Source organism: Lepisosteus platostomus, chromosome 5 (genome assembly GCF_059453375.1).
Source record: "Lepisosteus platostomus isolate fLepPlt1 chromosome 5, fLepPlt1.hap1, whole genome shotgun sequence".
In the NCBI taxonomy this organism is placed as follows: Eukaryota; Metazoa; Chordata; class Actinopteri; order Semionotiformes; family Lepisosteidae; genus Lepisosteus; species Lepisosteus platostomus.
In genome coordinates, this window is record NC_142615.1 from 32364798 (window position 1) to 32381584 (window position 16787).

At 49.1% G+C, this 16787-nt stretch overlaps 1 protein-coding gene across 1 annotated transcript; it reads left to right on the forward strand.

The window, feature by feature from the left end:
* Window positions 1-382: 382 nt before the first annotated feature.
* Window positions 383-15789, forward strand: LOC148665613 (uncharacterized). Its single transcript, XM_088630952.1, has 8 exons — window positions 383-458; window positions 7714-7753; window positions 8475-8668; window positions 8991-9145; window positions 9634-10022; window positions 10518-10726; window positions 11368-11557; window positions 15689-15789. Exons 2-8 carry the CDS (start codon window positions 7738-7740, stop codon window positions 15787-15789), a joined length of 1254 nt encoding a protein of 417 aa, XP_088487078.1. The 5' UTR covers window positions 383-458; window positions 7714-7737.
* The last annotated feature ends 998 nt before the right edge of the window (window positions 15790-16787 follow it).

The window sequence follows — 16787 nt, forward strand, 5'->3', positions numbered from 1 at the left end:
CTCTATCGGGACACAGCTAGATGAGCTCCTCGGAACAATTAATTCCTCACCAGCAAACAGGGGGCGGAGGGGTCCCACGGGCTGAACGGGCCCCTCGTGGATGCAGGTGTGTTCACACGGAAGCTAAGGCGGGACGTGACAGAGACTGGGGACCCGCCCCGAGAGACACAGACGGGTTGGATAGCGGACGGTTGAGGAAAGCCGACGCCTGTTCTTATCTTGAGTGGCCTGGAAAACTCCCACCTCTTCAGAAATCACCCGTTTCAGCAGGAAAGGCTGCGTGTCGCGCGGGGTGAGGGGTTCGAGGGGAGGGGGTAGGCGGGGCCGCGCGCAAACAGGTCTGTATCACCAACTTGCCCCACCTCCTCCTCCTCTCGCACGCTTTTATTCCTTTCACGCCGAAGATCAGACCCTTTTCAGAAGCGCAGCCGGCTCCGCGCGTTTCCAGCAGCTCCTCGGTGCGTATTTGAGCTCGGTCCTCTTCTGCGTGGCCGCTGCCCCGCGCGATCAGCTTGCCGGTGCTGCCGCGCTTGATCGGGCCGGCCTGCGGGTTTGCGGGTTTTGCTCTGCATTGTGTGTCGGGGTGGGTACGCCAATATTAATCTACGATCCAGGGTCACACGGATGCGCCGATACCGGGGTAAAGTTAGCTCGAAGTTCGAAAACGATTTTGGCACGCCTGTAGCGCTTTCACGAAACCTCTTAGAGTTGCGAGAATGCTTGTTTTGTGTATAAAATACATTGTGGATGATTTCTCAGCCTTTACTTTTTCGATTTTATGACATTTTTTTGACCATGCACGAATATTCTTTTGTCCATATCTTCGCAATGGAAGCACAGAACGCCGTCAAACCAAATGCATTTTAAAGACCACGACTTGTGGATATTTCCACAGCCTTTACATCAAACTATCAGTGAGCTAATTATCTTTTTTTAAACCTCCGGTTTTTCATCGATGCGTAATTACGCACGAACTGAAACCCGGGGGACCGCTGTGTGCACACGTTCACAAAGCGAGAAATACTGTTCAATACGGCTTCATGCGAAAAACCCGTATATGACCATAGGAAGCAGAACAGCACAGTCTCCCATTACCCAGACTGTAAGCACGGGAATAAAGCTTTGTTTGATTTCTGAAACCCTTCCTTTACGCCCTGTTTTCATTCAGGTAAGGGTCAACTATATTCACAATACTACTGACAGCAAGAAGATTAAAATATTCTTTTCTCAGCAGCTTATTAAAAACAGCTCCCATGATGTTCAAACCGATTTTTTACACAGAACACTGACACAGCTTTGCATTCTGAATCTCTTTTTCTCATGCTTTTATTTAATATGGCACAATGCACTGGGATAGGGGTATTCTGTTCACAAACCAATAGCATTTAAACCACAGCACCCACAATGCAGCAAGTGTTTTGCACACTAAGCAGGTCCTCTGACTTTTCCCAGCTTTGTTTTGGGTTGTGGAACCTTTCTTTATATTTTTTAGGATTTTCTGAAGATAACACTACAGGTAATACACTGGGACAGGTGGGTCATCTTCATGGCTCAATAGGATTTCAAATACAGCACCCACACTGCTGAAACCAAGTGTTTTACACACCAGACAGGCCCCCTAACTTTATATAACCTTGCTGTGGCTGTGGCCCCTTTCTTTAATTTTTTATGATTTTTTGAAGATAACACTACAGGTAATACACTGGGACAGGTGGGTCATCTTCATGGCTCAATAGCATTTCAAATACAGCACCCACTCTGCTGAAACCAAGTGTTTTACACACCAGACAGGCCCCCGGACCTCGTACAACCTTGCTGTGGCTGTGGCCCCTTTCTTTAATTTTTTATGATTTTTTGAAGATAACACTACAGGTAATACACTGGGACAGGTGGGTCATCTTCATGGCTCAATAGCATTTCAAATACAGCACCCACTCTGCTGAAACCAAGTGTTTTACACACCAGACAGGCCCCCGGACCTCGTACAACCTTGCTGTGGCTGTGGCCCCTTTCTTTAATTTTTTATGATTTTCTGAAGATTACACTACAGGTAATACACTGGGACGGGTGGGTCGTCTTCATGGCTCAATAGCATTTCAAATACAGCACCCACTCTGCTGAAACCAAGTGTTTTACACACCAGACAGGCCCCCGGACCTCGTACAACCTTGCTGTGGCTGTGGCCCCTTTCTTTATTTTTTTAATAAGAATTTTAGTTTTTCAATATGGCACCATTAGACAGGCGGTACATGGGGATTGGGGGATGCTATTCATGAGTCAATAACTCTTCAAGCACAACAGCCACAGTGCTGCAACCAGGTGTTTTACACCAGACATTTCCCCTAACCTTATACAACCTCGCTTTGAGTTGTGGAACATTTATTTATTTTTTAATTGTTTTTTTGACTATAATCAAGTGTTGTGCTCACTAGGCAGGCCTCCTGACCTTACACAGACATGATTTGTTGTGTGCAACTTTAATTATCTTTTTAGGATTTTTTGAACATGGCAACTTCCACCGAGACGGGTGGGGGGTGTGGGGGTGCTCTTCAATAGCTTTTTCATCTATACACACAAACGGATGTAACCAAGACACTCAGAACCTGTCACGCAGGGGCTGACTGCTGAGGATAGGGATCCAATGCGGTGCCCTTGGTAGGGTTGGCGCGAGACGCAGGCGTAGTCGGAGTAAACAGGCAGGGGCCCGAGTCCGGGAAGGCGTAGTACAGGCATAGGCACAGAATCGACAGGCGAAGGCGTAGTCGAGGGACTGGCAGGGGTCAGGGTCCGGGAAGGCGTAGAAGTTGCGTCGGTAGGCAGAGGCGTAAATGAAGAGACAGGCTGGGGTCAGGATCCGAGAAAGCGTAAAACAGGCGAAGGTACAAAATCGAGTGGCTAAAGCAGTTGTCGGAAAAGCGGGGTCGAGGTCCAGGGGAGAAGTCATAGTAAGGCAAAGGCGTAGTTAGTAGGTAAGCTCCAGGAGAGAATCTCAATCGTGAGCAATGACCGGGGGACAGATGAGGGTTTAAGTAGAGGACTGATTGACATGTGCACGTTTGGTATGGGGAGAGCTCGAGGGAATGCGGGAGCGCTTGCCTGCGTGAGGGAGATTCATGACAGAGCAACAGAATCAACCTGAACTCATAGAAAAACAAGAATGCCCCCGAGACACCTGAATCCCCCTCCTGGACCACTCTGGTATCAACACCCCCAAACCCATCCATACCAGCTAACAAGATTCAGAATCGGTGCAACCCTCCAACCTGGACCAAGAGCAGGATGGGACAAGAACCTGCACCACACTACGTACACAGGTTTGTATTTTTGGCTGAAGATGAAAATGTCTAACATAGATTGTTTTGGTTCTAGCAAACAATAAAAATAGTTGTTAAAATCCAAACACACATAATGAGATCACTCTCTGTCAGTATGTGTAACATTCTGGGTCTGGGCTCCTCTGTATTTGGGCTAAAGAGAGTTCAACAACATTTATTAAATGCACTGACATCATAATCTGACAAGATCCATTGTTTAGGGGAGACTTGACCACCCACTGTCCCCCTGGTATCGTGAAGCTCATTGTCCTTTAGCTTTCCAAAACCAGAATCACTTGGGACTCCGGGGGGATCGGTGTATGCAAAATATGAATTCCTTATGCAAGAAATTGTATATGGTCAATATAGCGATCATATCTTATCAGCAGATGGTAATCTCCAAGGAACAAGTAATAGGTTTATTCCACGCTGAAAAATGATCAAATGATTGATGAACCCAAGTGATTTGAAAGAAATGTTAAACAACTCAAAGCGAGGTTGTATAAGGTTAGGGGAGCTGTCTGGTGTGTAAAACACCTGGTTGCAGCACTGTGGCTGTTGTGCTTGAAGAGCTTTTGACTCGTGAAGAGCATGATTTACTATCCCCATGTACCGCCTGTCTAATGGTGCCATATTGAAAAACTCATAAAAAATAAAGAAAGGGGCCACAACCACAGCAAGGTTGTATAAGGTTCTGGGGGCTGTCTGGTGTGTAAAACACCTGGTTTCAGCAGTGTGGCTGTTGTATTTGAAATGCTATTGAGCCATGAAGACGACCCACCTATCCCAGTGTATTACCTGTAGTGTTATCTTCAAAAAATCATAAAAAATTAAAGAAAGGGGCCACAGCCACAGCAAGGTTATATAAAGTTAGGGGGCCTGTCTGGTGTGTAAAACACTTGGTTTCAGCAGTGTGGGTGCTGTATTTGAAATGCTATTGAGCCATGAAGACGACCCACCCGTCCCAGTGTATTACCTGTAGTGTAATCTTCAGAAAATCATAAAAAATTAAAGAAAGGGGCCACAGCCACAGCAAGGTTGTACGAGGTCCGGGGGCCTGTCTGGTGTGTAAAACACTTGGTTTCAGCAGAGTGGGTGCTGTATTTGAAATGCTATTGAGCCATGAAGACGACCCACCCGTCCCAGTGTATTACCTGTAGTGTTATCTTCAGAAACTCATTAAAAAATAAAGAAAGGGGCCACAGCCACAGCAAGGTTGTACGAGGTTCTGGGGCCTGTCTGGTGTGTAAAACACTTGGTTTCAGCAGAGTGGGTGCTGTATTTGAAATGCTATTGAGCCATGAAGACGACCCACCCGTCCCAGTGTATTACCTGTAGTGTTATCTTCAGAAACTCATTAAAAAATAAAGAAAGGGGCCACAGCCACAGCAAGGTTGTACGAGGTTCTGGGGCCTGTCTGGTGTGTAAAACACTTGGTTTCAGCAGAGTGGGTGCTGTATTTGAAATGCTATTGAGCCATGAAGACGACCCACCCGTCCCAGTGTATTACCTGTAGTGTAATCTTCAGAAAATCATAAAATATTAAAGAAAGGGGCCACAGCCACAGCAAGGTTGTACGAGGTCCGGGGGCCTGTCTGGTGTGTAAAACACTTGGTTTCAGCAGAGTGGGTGCTGTATTTGAAATGCTATTGAGCCATGAAGACGACCCACCCGTCCCAGTGTATTACCTGTAGTGTTATCTTCAGAAACTCATTAAAAAATAAAGAAAGGGGCCACAGCCACAGCAAGGTTGTACGAGGTTCTGGGGCCTGTCTGGTGTGTAAAACACTTGGTTTCAGCAGAGTGGGTGCTGTATTTGAAATGCTATTGAGCCATGAAGACGACCCACCCGTCCCAGTGTATTACCTGTAGTGTTATCTTCAGAAACTCATTAAAAAATAAAGAAAGGGGCCACAGCCACAGCAAGGTTGTACGAGGTTCTGGGGCCTGTCTGGTGTGTAAAACACTTGGTTTCAGCAGAGTGGGTGCTGTATTTGAAATGCTATTGAGCCATGAAGACGACCCACCCGTCCCAGTGTATTACCTGTAGTGTTATCTTCAGAAACTCATTAAAAAATAAAGAAAGGGGCCACAGCCACAGCAAGGTTGTACGAGGTTCTGGGGCCTGTCTGGTGTGTAAAACACTTGGTTTCAGCAGAGTGGGTGCTGTATTTGAAATGCTATTGAGCCATGAAGACGACCCACCCGTCCCAGTGTATTACCTGTAGTGTAATCTTCAGAAAATCATAAAAAATTAAAGAAAGGGGCCACAGCCACAGCAAGGTTGTACGAGGTCCGGGGGCCTGTCTAGTGTGTAAAACACTTGGTTTCAGCAGAGTGGGTGCTGTATTTGAAATGCTATTGAGCCATGAAAACGACCCACCCATCCCACCTGTAGTGTTATCTTCAGAAAATCATAAAAAAATAAAGGTTCCATAACCCAAAACAAAGCTGGGAATAGTCAGATGACCTGCTTAGTGTGCAAAACACTTACCTGCAGCATTGTGGGTGCTGTGGTTTAAATGCTATTGGTTTGTGAACAGAATACCCCTATCCCAGTGCATTGTGCCACATTAAATAAAAGCAAGAGAAAAAGAGATTCAGAACACAAAGCTGTGTCAGTGTTCTGTGTAAAAAATCGGTTTGAACATCATGGGAGCTGTTTTTAATAAGCTGCTGAGTAAAGAATATTTTAATCTTCCTGCTGTCAGTAGTATTTTCAATATAGTTGACCCTTACCTGAATGAAAACAGGACGTAAAGGAAGGGTTTCAGAAATCAAACAAAGCTTTATTCCCGTGCTTACAGTCTGGGTAATTGGAGACCGCGCTGTTCTGCTTCCTATGGTCATATACGGGTTTTTCGCATGAAGCCGTATTGAACAGTATTTCTCGCTTTGTGAACGTGTGCACACAGCGGTCCCCCGGGTTCCAGTTCGTGCGTAATTACGCATCGATGAAAAACCGGAGGTTTAAAAAAAGATAATTAGCTCACCAATAGATTGATGTAAAGGCTGTGGAAATATCCACAAGTCGTGGTCTTTAAAATGCTTTTGGTTTGAAGGCGTTCTGTGCTTCCATTGCGGAGATATGGACAAAAGCATATTCGTGCTTGGTCAAAAAAATGTCATAAAAACGAAAAAGTAAAGGCTGAGAAATCATCCACAATGTATTTTATACACAAAGCAAGTGTTTTTGTAACTCTAAGAGATTTCGTGAAAGCGCTACAGGCGTGCCAAAATCGTTTTCGAACTTCAAGCTAACTTTACCCCGGTTGCGCCGATCCTACGCGAGCATGGAGTGTGTGTGTGTGAACTGTGATGGACTGGTGTCCTGTCCAGTGTGTGTGTGTCCTGTGATGGACTGGTGTCCTGTCCTGTGTGTGTGTGTGTCCTGTGATGGACTGGTGTCCTGTCCTGTGTGTGTGTTAAGCAGGCGTAATTCCACGCCGAAACGTGGACGGAAAAAAAAACCCAGGGTGTGTGTCCGTTTCTGCTTTTCTGCGTGGAATGAATCCCCGCCGCACTCTTTCACGGTGCAGGACTGTGGGTGTCTCGGGGTTCCTGTTCCAATCAGAAAGGTTCAAATCTGCGTCTGTGGGGGGTTTTAATGACCGATGCGTAACGCAATAAGGATTAAAAAGGGACACGCGCGTGGCTTTCTTTCGGGTTCCCCTGTCTCGCGTGAAGAGCACTAGAACTGTCATTCAGTAAGAATTTGCAACTTCACTCCAATCCCCAGCAAACGCGGTAGAGGCAGCAGCTATAAAATAAGATGAGATTACTTTAACTAGCCCTATACAATTTCTTGCATGAGGAATGTGTCTTTTCACAGACCCCAGCTTGCTCTCCGACAGGGAGCTGGGGGTCAGAGCGCAGGGTCGGCCATTTTTACAGCACCTCTGGAACAGTTGGGGTGAAGGGCTTCCTCTGCCGGCCCCGGGATTGGAACCGGCAGACCCTGAGGCACAGAGTCACTGCTCCGCGCTCCGCCCCTTTGTATATAAGGAATTAATTCATTAGATACAGCGAGGCACCGGCCGAAACACACCAGTGACCCTCTACTCGCCAGCGAAGAAGCAAACACGCACGCTGGAGCTGCCCCTATAATGAAGGACCCTGGAAAAAGTTTCCTCTTACCCAAAAGGGGGGTACAGGTCATATTATTCAACCCCCTTACACCTATATAGCGCCTTTCCGGACTCTCCAGCTCTCTCCGGGTCACGGGGATCCCCTCCACCCCCCACCAGTGTGGAGCCCTGCCTGGGTGACGCTTAGGGTGACAGAGATGCAGGGAAAGGAAGAGCAGATACTGACCACAGATTTTTTTTAAAGACGAGGGAGGGAGAAACAAAGCTATTTAAAAAAAAAACATTTTGATCTTCGTCTCCCTCTTTTCCAGAAGTAAAGAAGATCAGCAACAAAAATGGCGGAGAACAAAGGTAGGTGTGTTGGTACCTCCGAGGTCGAAAAAAGGATCACCGACTGCATGCCATGTGACAAGTCGGCTTAAAGATCAGACGCTGTTAAACGAAGGAACTTCTCATCCCGTTATAAGGACGGAAGTCTGAGAAAATCAAGGATGACGTTCTTGAGCAGCGTCAAGTGAGATCTAATTTACAAAATCGAAGATGAATGCCCCCCAAAACAGCCGCGGGTGGTTATATTATCCTCGGGAATCTCTTCCTTATGTCCAAATGGCTTCAAGTGTGGGAACGCGTAGACCTGATGGAAGTCTGATAGGACTTGGGGCGCCCTCTGGCGGAAAAGAGCCAAATTATCAGCCGCTCGGCCCTCTTCAACAATGAGGCGTCCTCAAATAACTAGTAAAAAAAGTTACCCGTTACTACTAAAAGACCCGCTTATTAGATCTCCGTTACCACCATTTCCTCATCGATGTTCTAGAAAATTAATTTTTAGTTTTGGATTTAAGTGAAAACAGCGCTGTGGTTCCCCCTTTGGGAATGACGCAAACTCCCGGCTCTTTCCTCCCTGTTGCTGGGACGAGCTTTTCCTGCAGCGGCCGAGGCAGCTGCATTTGAACGCTCTCCTCCCCTCCAGTCTTATCCGTCTGCCGGGCTGTTTTCGCCAGCTCGCGGCGGATTTTAACGCGGCCTCCTGTCCGGTTTCTCTCTCTCTCTCTCCGCCTGCGTGCGGGCGCAGTCCAGGCCGGTTTCCATGCGGTGCAGTCGGTGATCCAGCTCCAGGAGCTGGTCTCCGTGGTGCAGAAGGCGGCCATGCTGTTCAAGGTGTCCTACTTCAGCCTCTGCCAGTACCCGGATCTGGAGACCAAAGTCCACCAGCGGGGGACGGAGTCGCGCAAGTTGTGCATCTCCACAGCGGCTGCGTTTTTACAGGTAGGCAACGCGCCCTTTAAATATCATTATTGCTGGCCCATCAGCACTAATAGTGATGCTCGTGTAGTGGACCACTGCCTGGAAGTGTATTTAAAACTGATGGGGGGGGGGGGGCAGCACGTCTGTACACAAAGGATGGGGTGTGGAACAAGCTGCCCAGTCCATGTGGTTGAAGCCGATGCCCTGGCTCCTCTCCAGACACAGCTGGGTGAGCTCCTCCAGTCAGGACAGGAGGCTCTTCTGTACATAGAGGGTGGTGGGGGTAGGGAACAGGTAACTTTACCTTTCTCTCTCATTTCCGGTTCTTCCCCCCCCCCCGAAGTGTGCCAACGTGGGGACCGACATCATGAAACGGGTGTTCCCAGCAATTCGGCAGGCGGTGAGGGACCAGCAAATGCAGTCGGCCCGGGTCAGCCTGGAGCTGTCCAAGACCCTGATCCAGAAGATGTGCTCCGACGTGCAGGACGTCGTGGAAAAGTACGCATTTTTATTTTCTCTGGGGAATTCAAGCTGCGACTGCTGGGTCTGTTGATGCTCTCTTGGGGAAGGGGGTTAAATATCATTCTCATCATTTTAATCGGAGTTCAGTCAGCCTCAAGATGGAAGGGTTGAACTGAACACCTCCCAAGGCACTTGTTTTTCTCTGTCGTGAGAACATAAGAAGGGCCAAGTCCTCTTTTTCATTTCTAACCGGTCTAGCCTGTTTTAATGGTTAATGGATCCGAGGCTGCAATGGTGTGAAAGTAGCCAGTTTTCAACCACAGAGCTGGGCAGGTTGTTCCACACCCCCACCACACTTTGTGCAAAGAGGTGTTTTCTGTTCTCCGCTTTCAAACGCTTTCAGATAGTTTTACACTCCCTTCAGACTAAAGAGACTCAGTTCCTCCAGCAGGACGGTGTGGGACACACCCTTCAGACTAAAGAGACTCAGTTCCTCCTGCCTGTTCTCTCTCTCTCGACCGCAGGTACGAGAGCCTGAACGGCAGCGTGGCCGGCACCTGCAGCGATGTGAAGGCGGTCCGCGAGAGCGAGCAGCAGGAGAGGGAGAAGAAGACGCAGGAGGCAGAGGCGCTGGGGGCACAGGCCCACGCCCTGAAGGACCGGCTGGCCCGCCTGAACGAGGTAAAAGCCCGGGTGGGCCGGCAGATCCAGGACAAGCTGGCGGAGAAGAGGCGGCGCCAGGGCGGCTGCTGGGCCTACAGCGACAAGAGCAACAACGCCCGGCTGAGCGCCCTGGAGGGCGAGCTGCGCCACCTCTATGGGCAGGACAACTGCCTCACCCGGGAGATCTGGGACAATGCGGCCGAGCTGAACCGCATGCAGGCCGTCTACTCCCAGGTGCTGGTGGAAATAGGTAAGCGTGCCGATTGAGGGGGGTGTCCATGCCTGGTCCTGGACTGGTGTCCTGTCCAGGGTGTATGTGTGTCTGTGTGTGTGTCCTGTGATGGACTGGTGTCCTGTCAAGCGTGTGTGTGTCCTGTGATGGACTGGTGTCCTGTCCAGGGTGTGTGAGTGTGTGTGTGTGTCCTGTGATGGACTGGCGTCCTGTCCAGGGTGTGTGTGTGTCCTGTGATGGACTGGTGTCCTGTGATGGACTGGCGTCCTGTCCAGGGTGTGTGTGTGTCCTGTGATGGACTGGTGTCCTGTCCAGCGTGTTTTTGTGTGTTTGTGTGTTTGTGTGTTTGTGTGTGTGTGTGTTTGTGTGTGTGTGTGTGTGTGTGTGTGTGTGTGTGTGTGTGTGTGTGTGTGTGTGTGTGTCCTGTGATGGACTGCTGTCCTGTCCAGGGTGAACCCTGCCTTGTGCCTGTTGCTTGCTGCCCACCCGTCTCCCTCTCTCCCTCTCCCTCAGGGAAGCTCGGGAAGCCCAAGCAGCTGCAGGAGGTGCAGCGCTGCCTGTCCCGTGTCCAGCAGATCCTGCTGAGGCTGCACAACTTCTGCGACACGGCTCGGGTGGCCATCGCCAGCCTGGGGCAGAAGACCGAGGCGGGAGAGAGCTTCCTGGATTACATCCAGGACTTCAAGGAGGAGTACCTGAAGAGCCTGGATGAGGCGGAGCAGGTGGGTAGAGGGGCAGATCGGTGGTGTGATTTTCTCTCCCGAATTTCAGTGGGAGCCTCCGTCAGTCAGACGGGTAGCTGTCTACAGTAGCTGGAAATAAGGAAACTACGATATTTTAGGACAGTCATTCATTTTAGAGTTAATAACTGCCATTTTTCTCCACACATCTACACACTGTGCACAAATGCACACTACACACATTCTGACTACAACGGCACCGTACACACCAACACAATGCATACACTCAACTGATCTGATACAATCGCACTCTACACCCTACTATACTGTATACACACTACACATGCACACACATTCGTACTATATCCATCAACACAACGCATACACACTACACACACACACATTGATACTGTACACATCGTCGCAACGCATACACACACTGTACACACAACTGATCTGTATTCACAATACACACAACGACACACTACACATGCATGCACATTCGTACTACATACATCAACGCATACACACTTTACACAACACTGATCTGTATACACAATACACACAACCACACTCTACACCCAACTATACTGTATACACACTACACATTTGTACTGTGTACATCAATGCAACACATACACACAATTGATCTGCGCGCACGCACACGCACATGCACACTCCAGTCCTTCCAGGTGCTGTGTGCCTGCTGCTCCAGTGTGGGGGAGAAGTTCTCTCACTGCGAAGACGCCTACAGCTTCCTGGCCCTGCGCCCCTCCAGTCTGTCTGCGGAGCAGCTGCAGAGGGAGTACGACCGGGCCCTGAAAGAGCCTCTCCCAGGACATGGCCATCGGAGTCTGAGGCAGGAGGAAGAGGGCCGGGAAGAGCTCTCTCACGGCCTCTGCGCTTCCTGCATTATAATGGGGTCCCTGCTTGGCCATCTGTCTAGTTTCTTGATGATGTCATGTGGTGATTTATGATGTCATGGGGGATGGTAGTCACTTTTCCCTGCTCCTGGGGTTCTGGTGAGGAGTTATCATGCAGACTAGGATCAAGGCTAGGGTGTTGCTGGTCTACAGCAGGGGGGTTTGGTTATGTCCATGTTTCTAGTGTGACTGCAGAACATTTCAAATGCACCTTTTTGACTGTGTTCATTAATGGAATTTGGACAGCTTAAGTGAGGGGGGCGACTGTCACATAGCTCCACAATGTCATACTTGGGATCCCCCACACACGGTGTAATTCATGTGCCTGATCCCCATCTGTATTGCATGAAATAATTGAACTACACAATAAAATGGTCTCGATGGGAGCAGTCTGATTCCTTTGCCGTCTGTGATACAAGCTGCCCAGCCCTGTGGTTTAAGCCGATACCAAGGCTTCTCTCCAGACACAGCTAGGTGAGCTCCTCCAGTCAGGACAGGAAGCTCTTCTGTACACAGAGGGTGGTGGGGTTGGGGAACAAGCTGCCCAGCCGTGTTGTTGAAGCTTATTCCTTCGCTTCTCTCCGGACACAGCTGGGTGAGCTTCTCCAGTCAGGACAGGAGGGTCTTCTGTACACAGAGGGGGGCAGGGGTGTGGAACAAGCCGCCCAGCCCTGTGGTGGAAGCCGAGACCCTGGCTTCTCTCCAGAAACGTACCCTTCCATTTGACTAAACAACCTTTTCTCCATATCCCTGCTTTACCCTGAGAGCCAAGAGGGTGGAGTCCCATCCAAATAACAAAAGACAACACATCTATTCAACTGACACTCAGAGGTGACCGAACACATTTCAGGTTTACACCCCAGTTAAACGTGCCTTTCCTTCATTTCAGATCACTCTGCTCCCCACGATCTCTGAAAACCCACTCTCACACACCACGCCCGAACAAAGACAGACATTGAAGTTCGCCATTACTAAATGACATTCGTATTAGTTCACGCATGTATTAATGTTCACTGGAAAGCAGTTTCAGTTAAATATTACAATTTACCCAGCGACAGCTGCATAACAGACTCATGACAGTAGTGACCATATTATGTCCACCCTATCTGGGGACGTTCTAATGTGACTCCAGCTGCTTAAACCACATGAAGAGGTGATGTCAGTTCGTCCCCCTACTTCAGTAACCACTAGAGGGCAGCAGCTCTTGCTCTGAGTTCGCTGAAAGAGAGACTTACAGAAGACACAGGCGCAAGAACGGAGCCTGGAGAGATGTTTAAATAAACGCCGACCCCCAGAGAGACCCGACTGTGTAAGAGCCTGGGACCTGTGAAAAGAGTCTTTTATATTTCTATTTAATTGATTTTTTTATATTTATTTTGTATTGCTGTACGCATCTTAATTTTTCGTCTATTCTGGTGTCTGTTTTTTTTTTTGCTTGTCTTGGACTGCTGTAACACATCAATTTCCCTTCAGGATCAATAAAGTCTTATCTATCTTCTGCTCTGTTTTGTACCATACAGAATGATGAGTTAAAAGCCAAGTCAGCCATTTACAGAGCAACGCCCACACTAACACAGATAATTTTTTTTTAATTCCCACAACAGATAACAGTATATTCAAACAAAGCAACAGCAATATAATAAAGCTGACAGGAGCTACTTTAACACCTCACGCTCTTTCACACTTCAATTCTCTCAACAGATGGGCCAAATAAAAAATCCAGCAAAGAGATAAGACTTTTATTGTCCCCTGAGGGATTTTTTTATGGACACCCAGCACTCCTGTACATTTAAATAGCATGTACAAAAAGAGAGAAGAAAATAAAATAATTGCACATTACACTATTACAAAAAATAACAAAAACACTGCACATCATTCTATTGCACATGTACAGTAGAACACATAACATGGAACATTTATAACACATCGCAAAAACATATTGCACTCAGGTGGGTTGTAAGAGTCAAAATCGTTTATCCTTGACATTATTGTGTTGACAGCTGTAATGCATAGTGGAACAAAGGAATGTTTGTATCCGTTTCACTTACCTTTGGGAACCCTGAAACGTTTGCCAGAAGGAATAAGTTGGTATTCAGGGTTGAGGATGTGGGAAGGATCTGATATTGTTCCTGCCTGTCTGATTAGGGATTTTTCAAAGATGGGCTGTGGGGAGGGCTGCTGTTTCACTCCCTTGACCTTGAAAGCTGTCTGGATGAGGCGGGTCATTTGCCATTTAAAATGAACTGATAGATGACCGAACCACACTGAAATACCATATCTGATAATGCTCTCGATTATAGCTCCAGAGACAGATAAAGTGGGTGACCGCAGCTACTGTCTGCAACACTGTGTGGTGTGAATGATACAGGGTGTAAAGACCTTTTTCAGACGAGCTGCGATCAAATGATCGGAACACATAGGAGATGAAACTGGAAATTAGACCATCTAACAACCCAGCAAACAGGGCTGAATGGATAAGAAAACCCATAATTAATGAAGAAATATGAAGAATCACAGGAGAAAATATATGAAATAATTTAAAAAAACAGGAGTATAACAGTGGAGCTGATGTATGATATGCAAACAGACAAAAGGAAAAAAAAAATCATTGTAAATGGAAACAAAAAACATTCTAAGCAAGAAATTATTCTGCAGACTTCATGCTGTCAACACTAAAGGCAATTCAAGTTAAACATGGGGCTAACTTCAGCGGCCACGTTTGTTGCTTCTGGTCTTAAGGCTGAATTCCAGTTTGGGGTGCTGCTTTTAGTTCATTACAACTGACCCCAGCAGGAAGGGCAGCCCCTACATCACAATTCTCGCGAGCTCTCACCCGTGATGAGAGCAGCCTTGCGCTGATCTCCACAAACATGGCGACCATACAGGACTTGCACAACATTCACGAATTCGTGAAGGTCTTGGAATTTCTCACATTTTGCAGTACCCTCAATAATTTCTTCTGAGACGGAGATTTAATAACTGGTTGGAGACACTGGGGCAGCAGTCCCCGTTTAACACTACAAAGTGTACATTGCCACAAAGAAAATACGTGTTCCTAAAAAACGTTGCAAATGAAAAGATTCCCAATAGCCTCTGAACACAACTATAAAGTTTACTTTTACAGCGGTGAATCTATTTGGTAATAAACAAACAAGCCAATAGCATAATACCTTAACGCCCTCGCCCAGTGGTGAGGAGGAAGCGCACCTAGGTGCTCATAGTACCGCAAAGCAGGCTGGGAGTTGTAGCCGGGGGGAGTCTGAGGGTCAGCACGATGATATGTATCTGCATATGTAAATATTGTGATAGTAGTTTTAGTGTCCTGTATAGCTCTATAAGTGTATAGCCCGAAGTTAACGAGTTACCACCCTAGCCATGTGTAAGTGTTCTGTCGGTTTCCTCATGTGTGTATAGCCTGTGTTTGGTTTTTGTGTGGTTTTGTTTGGAGAATAAAGCCGTCGCTTGGTTTACTATCATGTCTCCACTTGTCCTTTGTCCTGAGGGAACCTGAAAAATGTTACATTGGTGTCAGAACCGGGCAGAGATGGCCGGCCACCTGGCAGCGGCGCTGTAAAGAGTGGCCTGCCAGGTTCTCCTGGATGTCCCAGAGGAGGACTAAGGTGAATACACGGCGCTGGCAGCAGCTCTCCGGCTGGGCCCGGTCGCCACTGATGTCATGTTCCTCGCCCGCCGAGGATACCCGGCTTTCCCCCGGGAGGCGCAGCGGGAGATGGCTCTTCAGGCCTTTCTCAAGGCCCTCTTACCCGAGGAGCCGTGCCGAAACAGGGAAACAGGTGCTTGCCTTCCGTTTGGGTACAGCGACGGTGCGCCTGCTACCTCGCACCCATCCAGGAGGACTGCATTCTGGGGCTGGACCTACTGCAGCGAGTGGGGGCCAGTTTGGACTTGGACTGGCAGGAGTTGGTGTGGCAGGGAGAGCGACTTCACCTGGTGGAGGGCAGGCCCGGCGAAGGCCGAGGGACGCGGGCTTGCCGGAGCCTGGGGAATAAAAGGCAGTGGCAGTGGCAGTTGCCGGGGCAGACCGGGCCTGCGAGCCGGGGAGCGAGTGTGCCGGATCCAGCCCCTGAATCACCCGGGGGGCCTGACAAGGCGGCGGTGGCGGTGGCGGGGGCCGAGCATTGCGTGGAAGTGAGGCGCGCCATTGAGGACCTCTACCAGTGAAGCTGTGAGGGCCTCGATTGGGACCAGTGGCAGTGGCTCCAGGAACTACTCGCCCAAAACGAGGACCTCTTTGCGGCAAGGGATGACGACTGCACCCGCACCGCCCTGGTCCAACACGACATCAACATTGGCGACGCTAGGCCCATCTGCATCCCACCGGGACACATGGCTCATGCCAAGCATACTCCCGCTGAGGAAAAAATCTGAGAAATGGCCGCAGTGGGGGTGATTGAGCCCTCCGCGAGCCTGTGGTCGGCGCCAGCTATACTGAAAAAAAGACGGCTCGTGGAGGTTCTGCGTGAACTACCGCAAGCTGAATGAGGTCACCTGGAAAGATTCCTACCCCCTGCCGAGGATAGACGATGCCTTGGACTACATCACAGGGTCGACCTGCTTCAGCTCCTTTGACCTCCGCTGCAGCTACTGGCAGGTACCGCTCGCTCCCGATGCTCGACCGAAGACGGCCTTTTCCATCAGCCAGGGCCTCTGGCAGTTTACTGTCATGCCCTTTGGCCTGTGCAATGCCCTGGCGACTTTCGAGAGGCTGATGGAGAGGGTGCTGGCATTGGTCCCGCGGAACCAGTGTGTGCTGTATCTGGACGACCTGCTGGTTCATGCCCGGGGTTTCGACTAGGCCTTGACGAACCTCCAGGCGGTGCTGGCCTGCATCTGCTGTGCTGTCCTGAGGCTCAACGCCCACAAGTGAGAGCTCCTGCTGCGGTAGGGGACTTTCCTGGGTTGTTGGACATGTTGTTGGACCGCGAGGGGTGGCTACAGACCCAGGTAAGGTTGCTGCAGTGAGGGGATGGCTGACTCCCCGCACCGTCGCAGAGCTGCATTCTGGGGTTGGCGTTGTATTATCGGAGGTTCGTCCGGGACTTTGCCAGCATCTCTCCCCCACTGCACTGCCTCACCGACAAGGGCCGCCGTTTCGAATTGGACTCGGGCTGCGAGACGGCTTTCGGTCGGTTACGTGAAGCTCTGGAGGGGGCCCCCGT

Coding starts and splice junctions, on each gene's coding strand:
- LOC148665613 (XM_088630952.1), top strand. Junction 9,146..9,633: donor GTGCAGGACGTCGTGGAAAA/GTACGCATTTTT, acceptor TCTCGACCGCAG/GTACGAGAGCCTGAACGGCA. Junction 11,558..15,688: donor TCTGAGGCAGGAGGAAGAGG/GCCGGGAAGAGC, acceptor TGCCGGATCCAG/CCCCTGAATCACCCGGGGGG.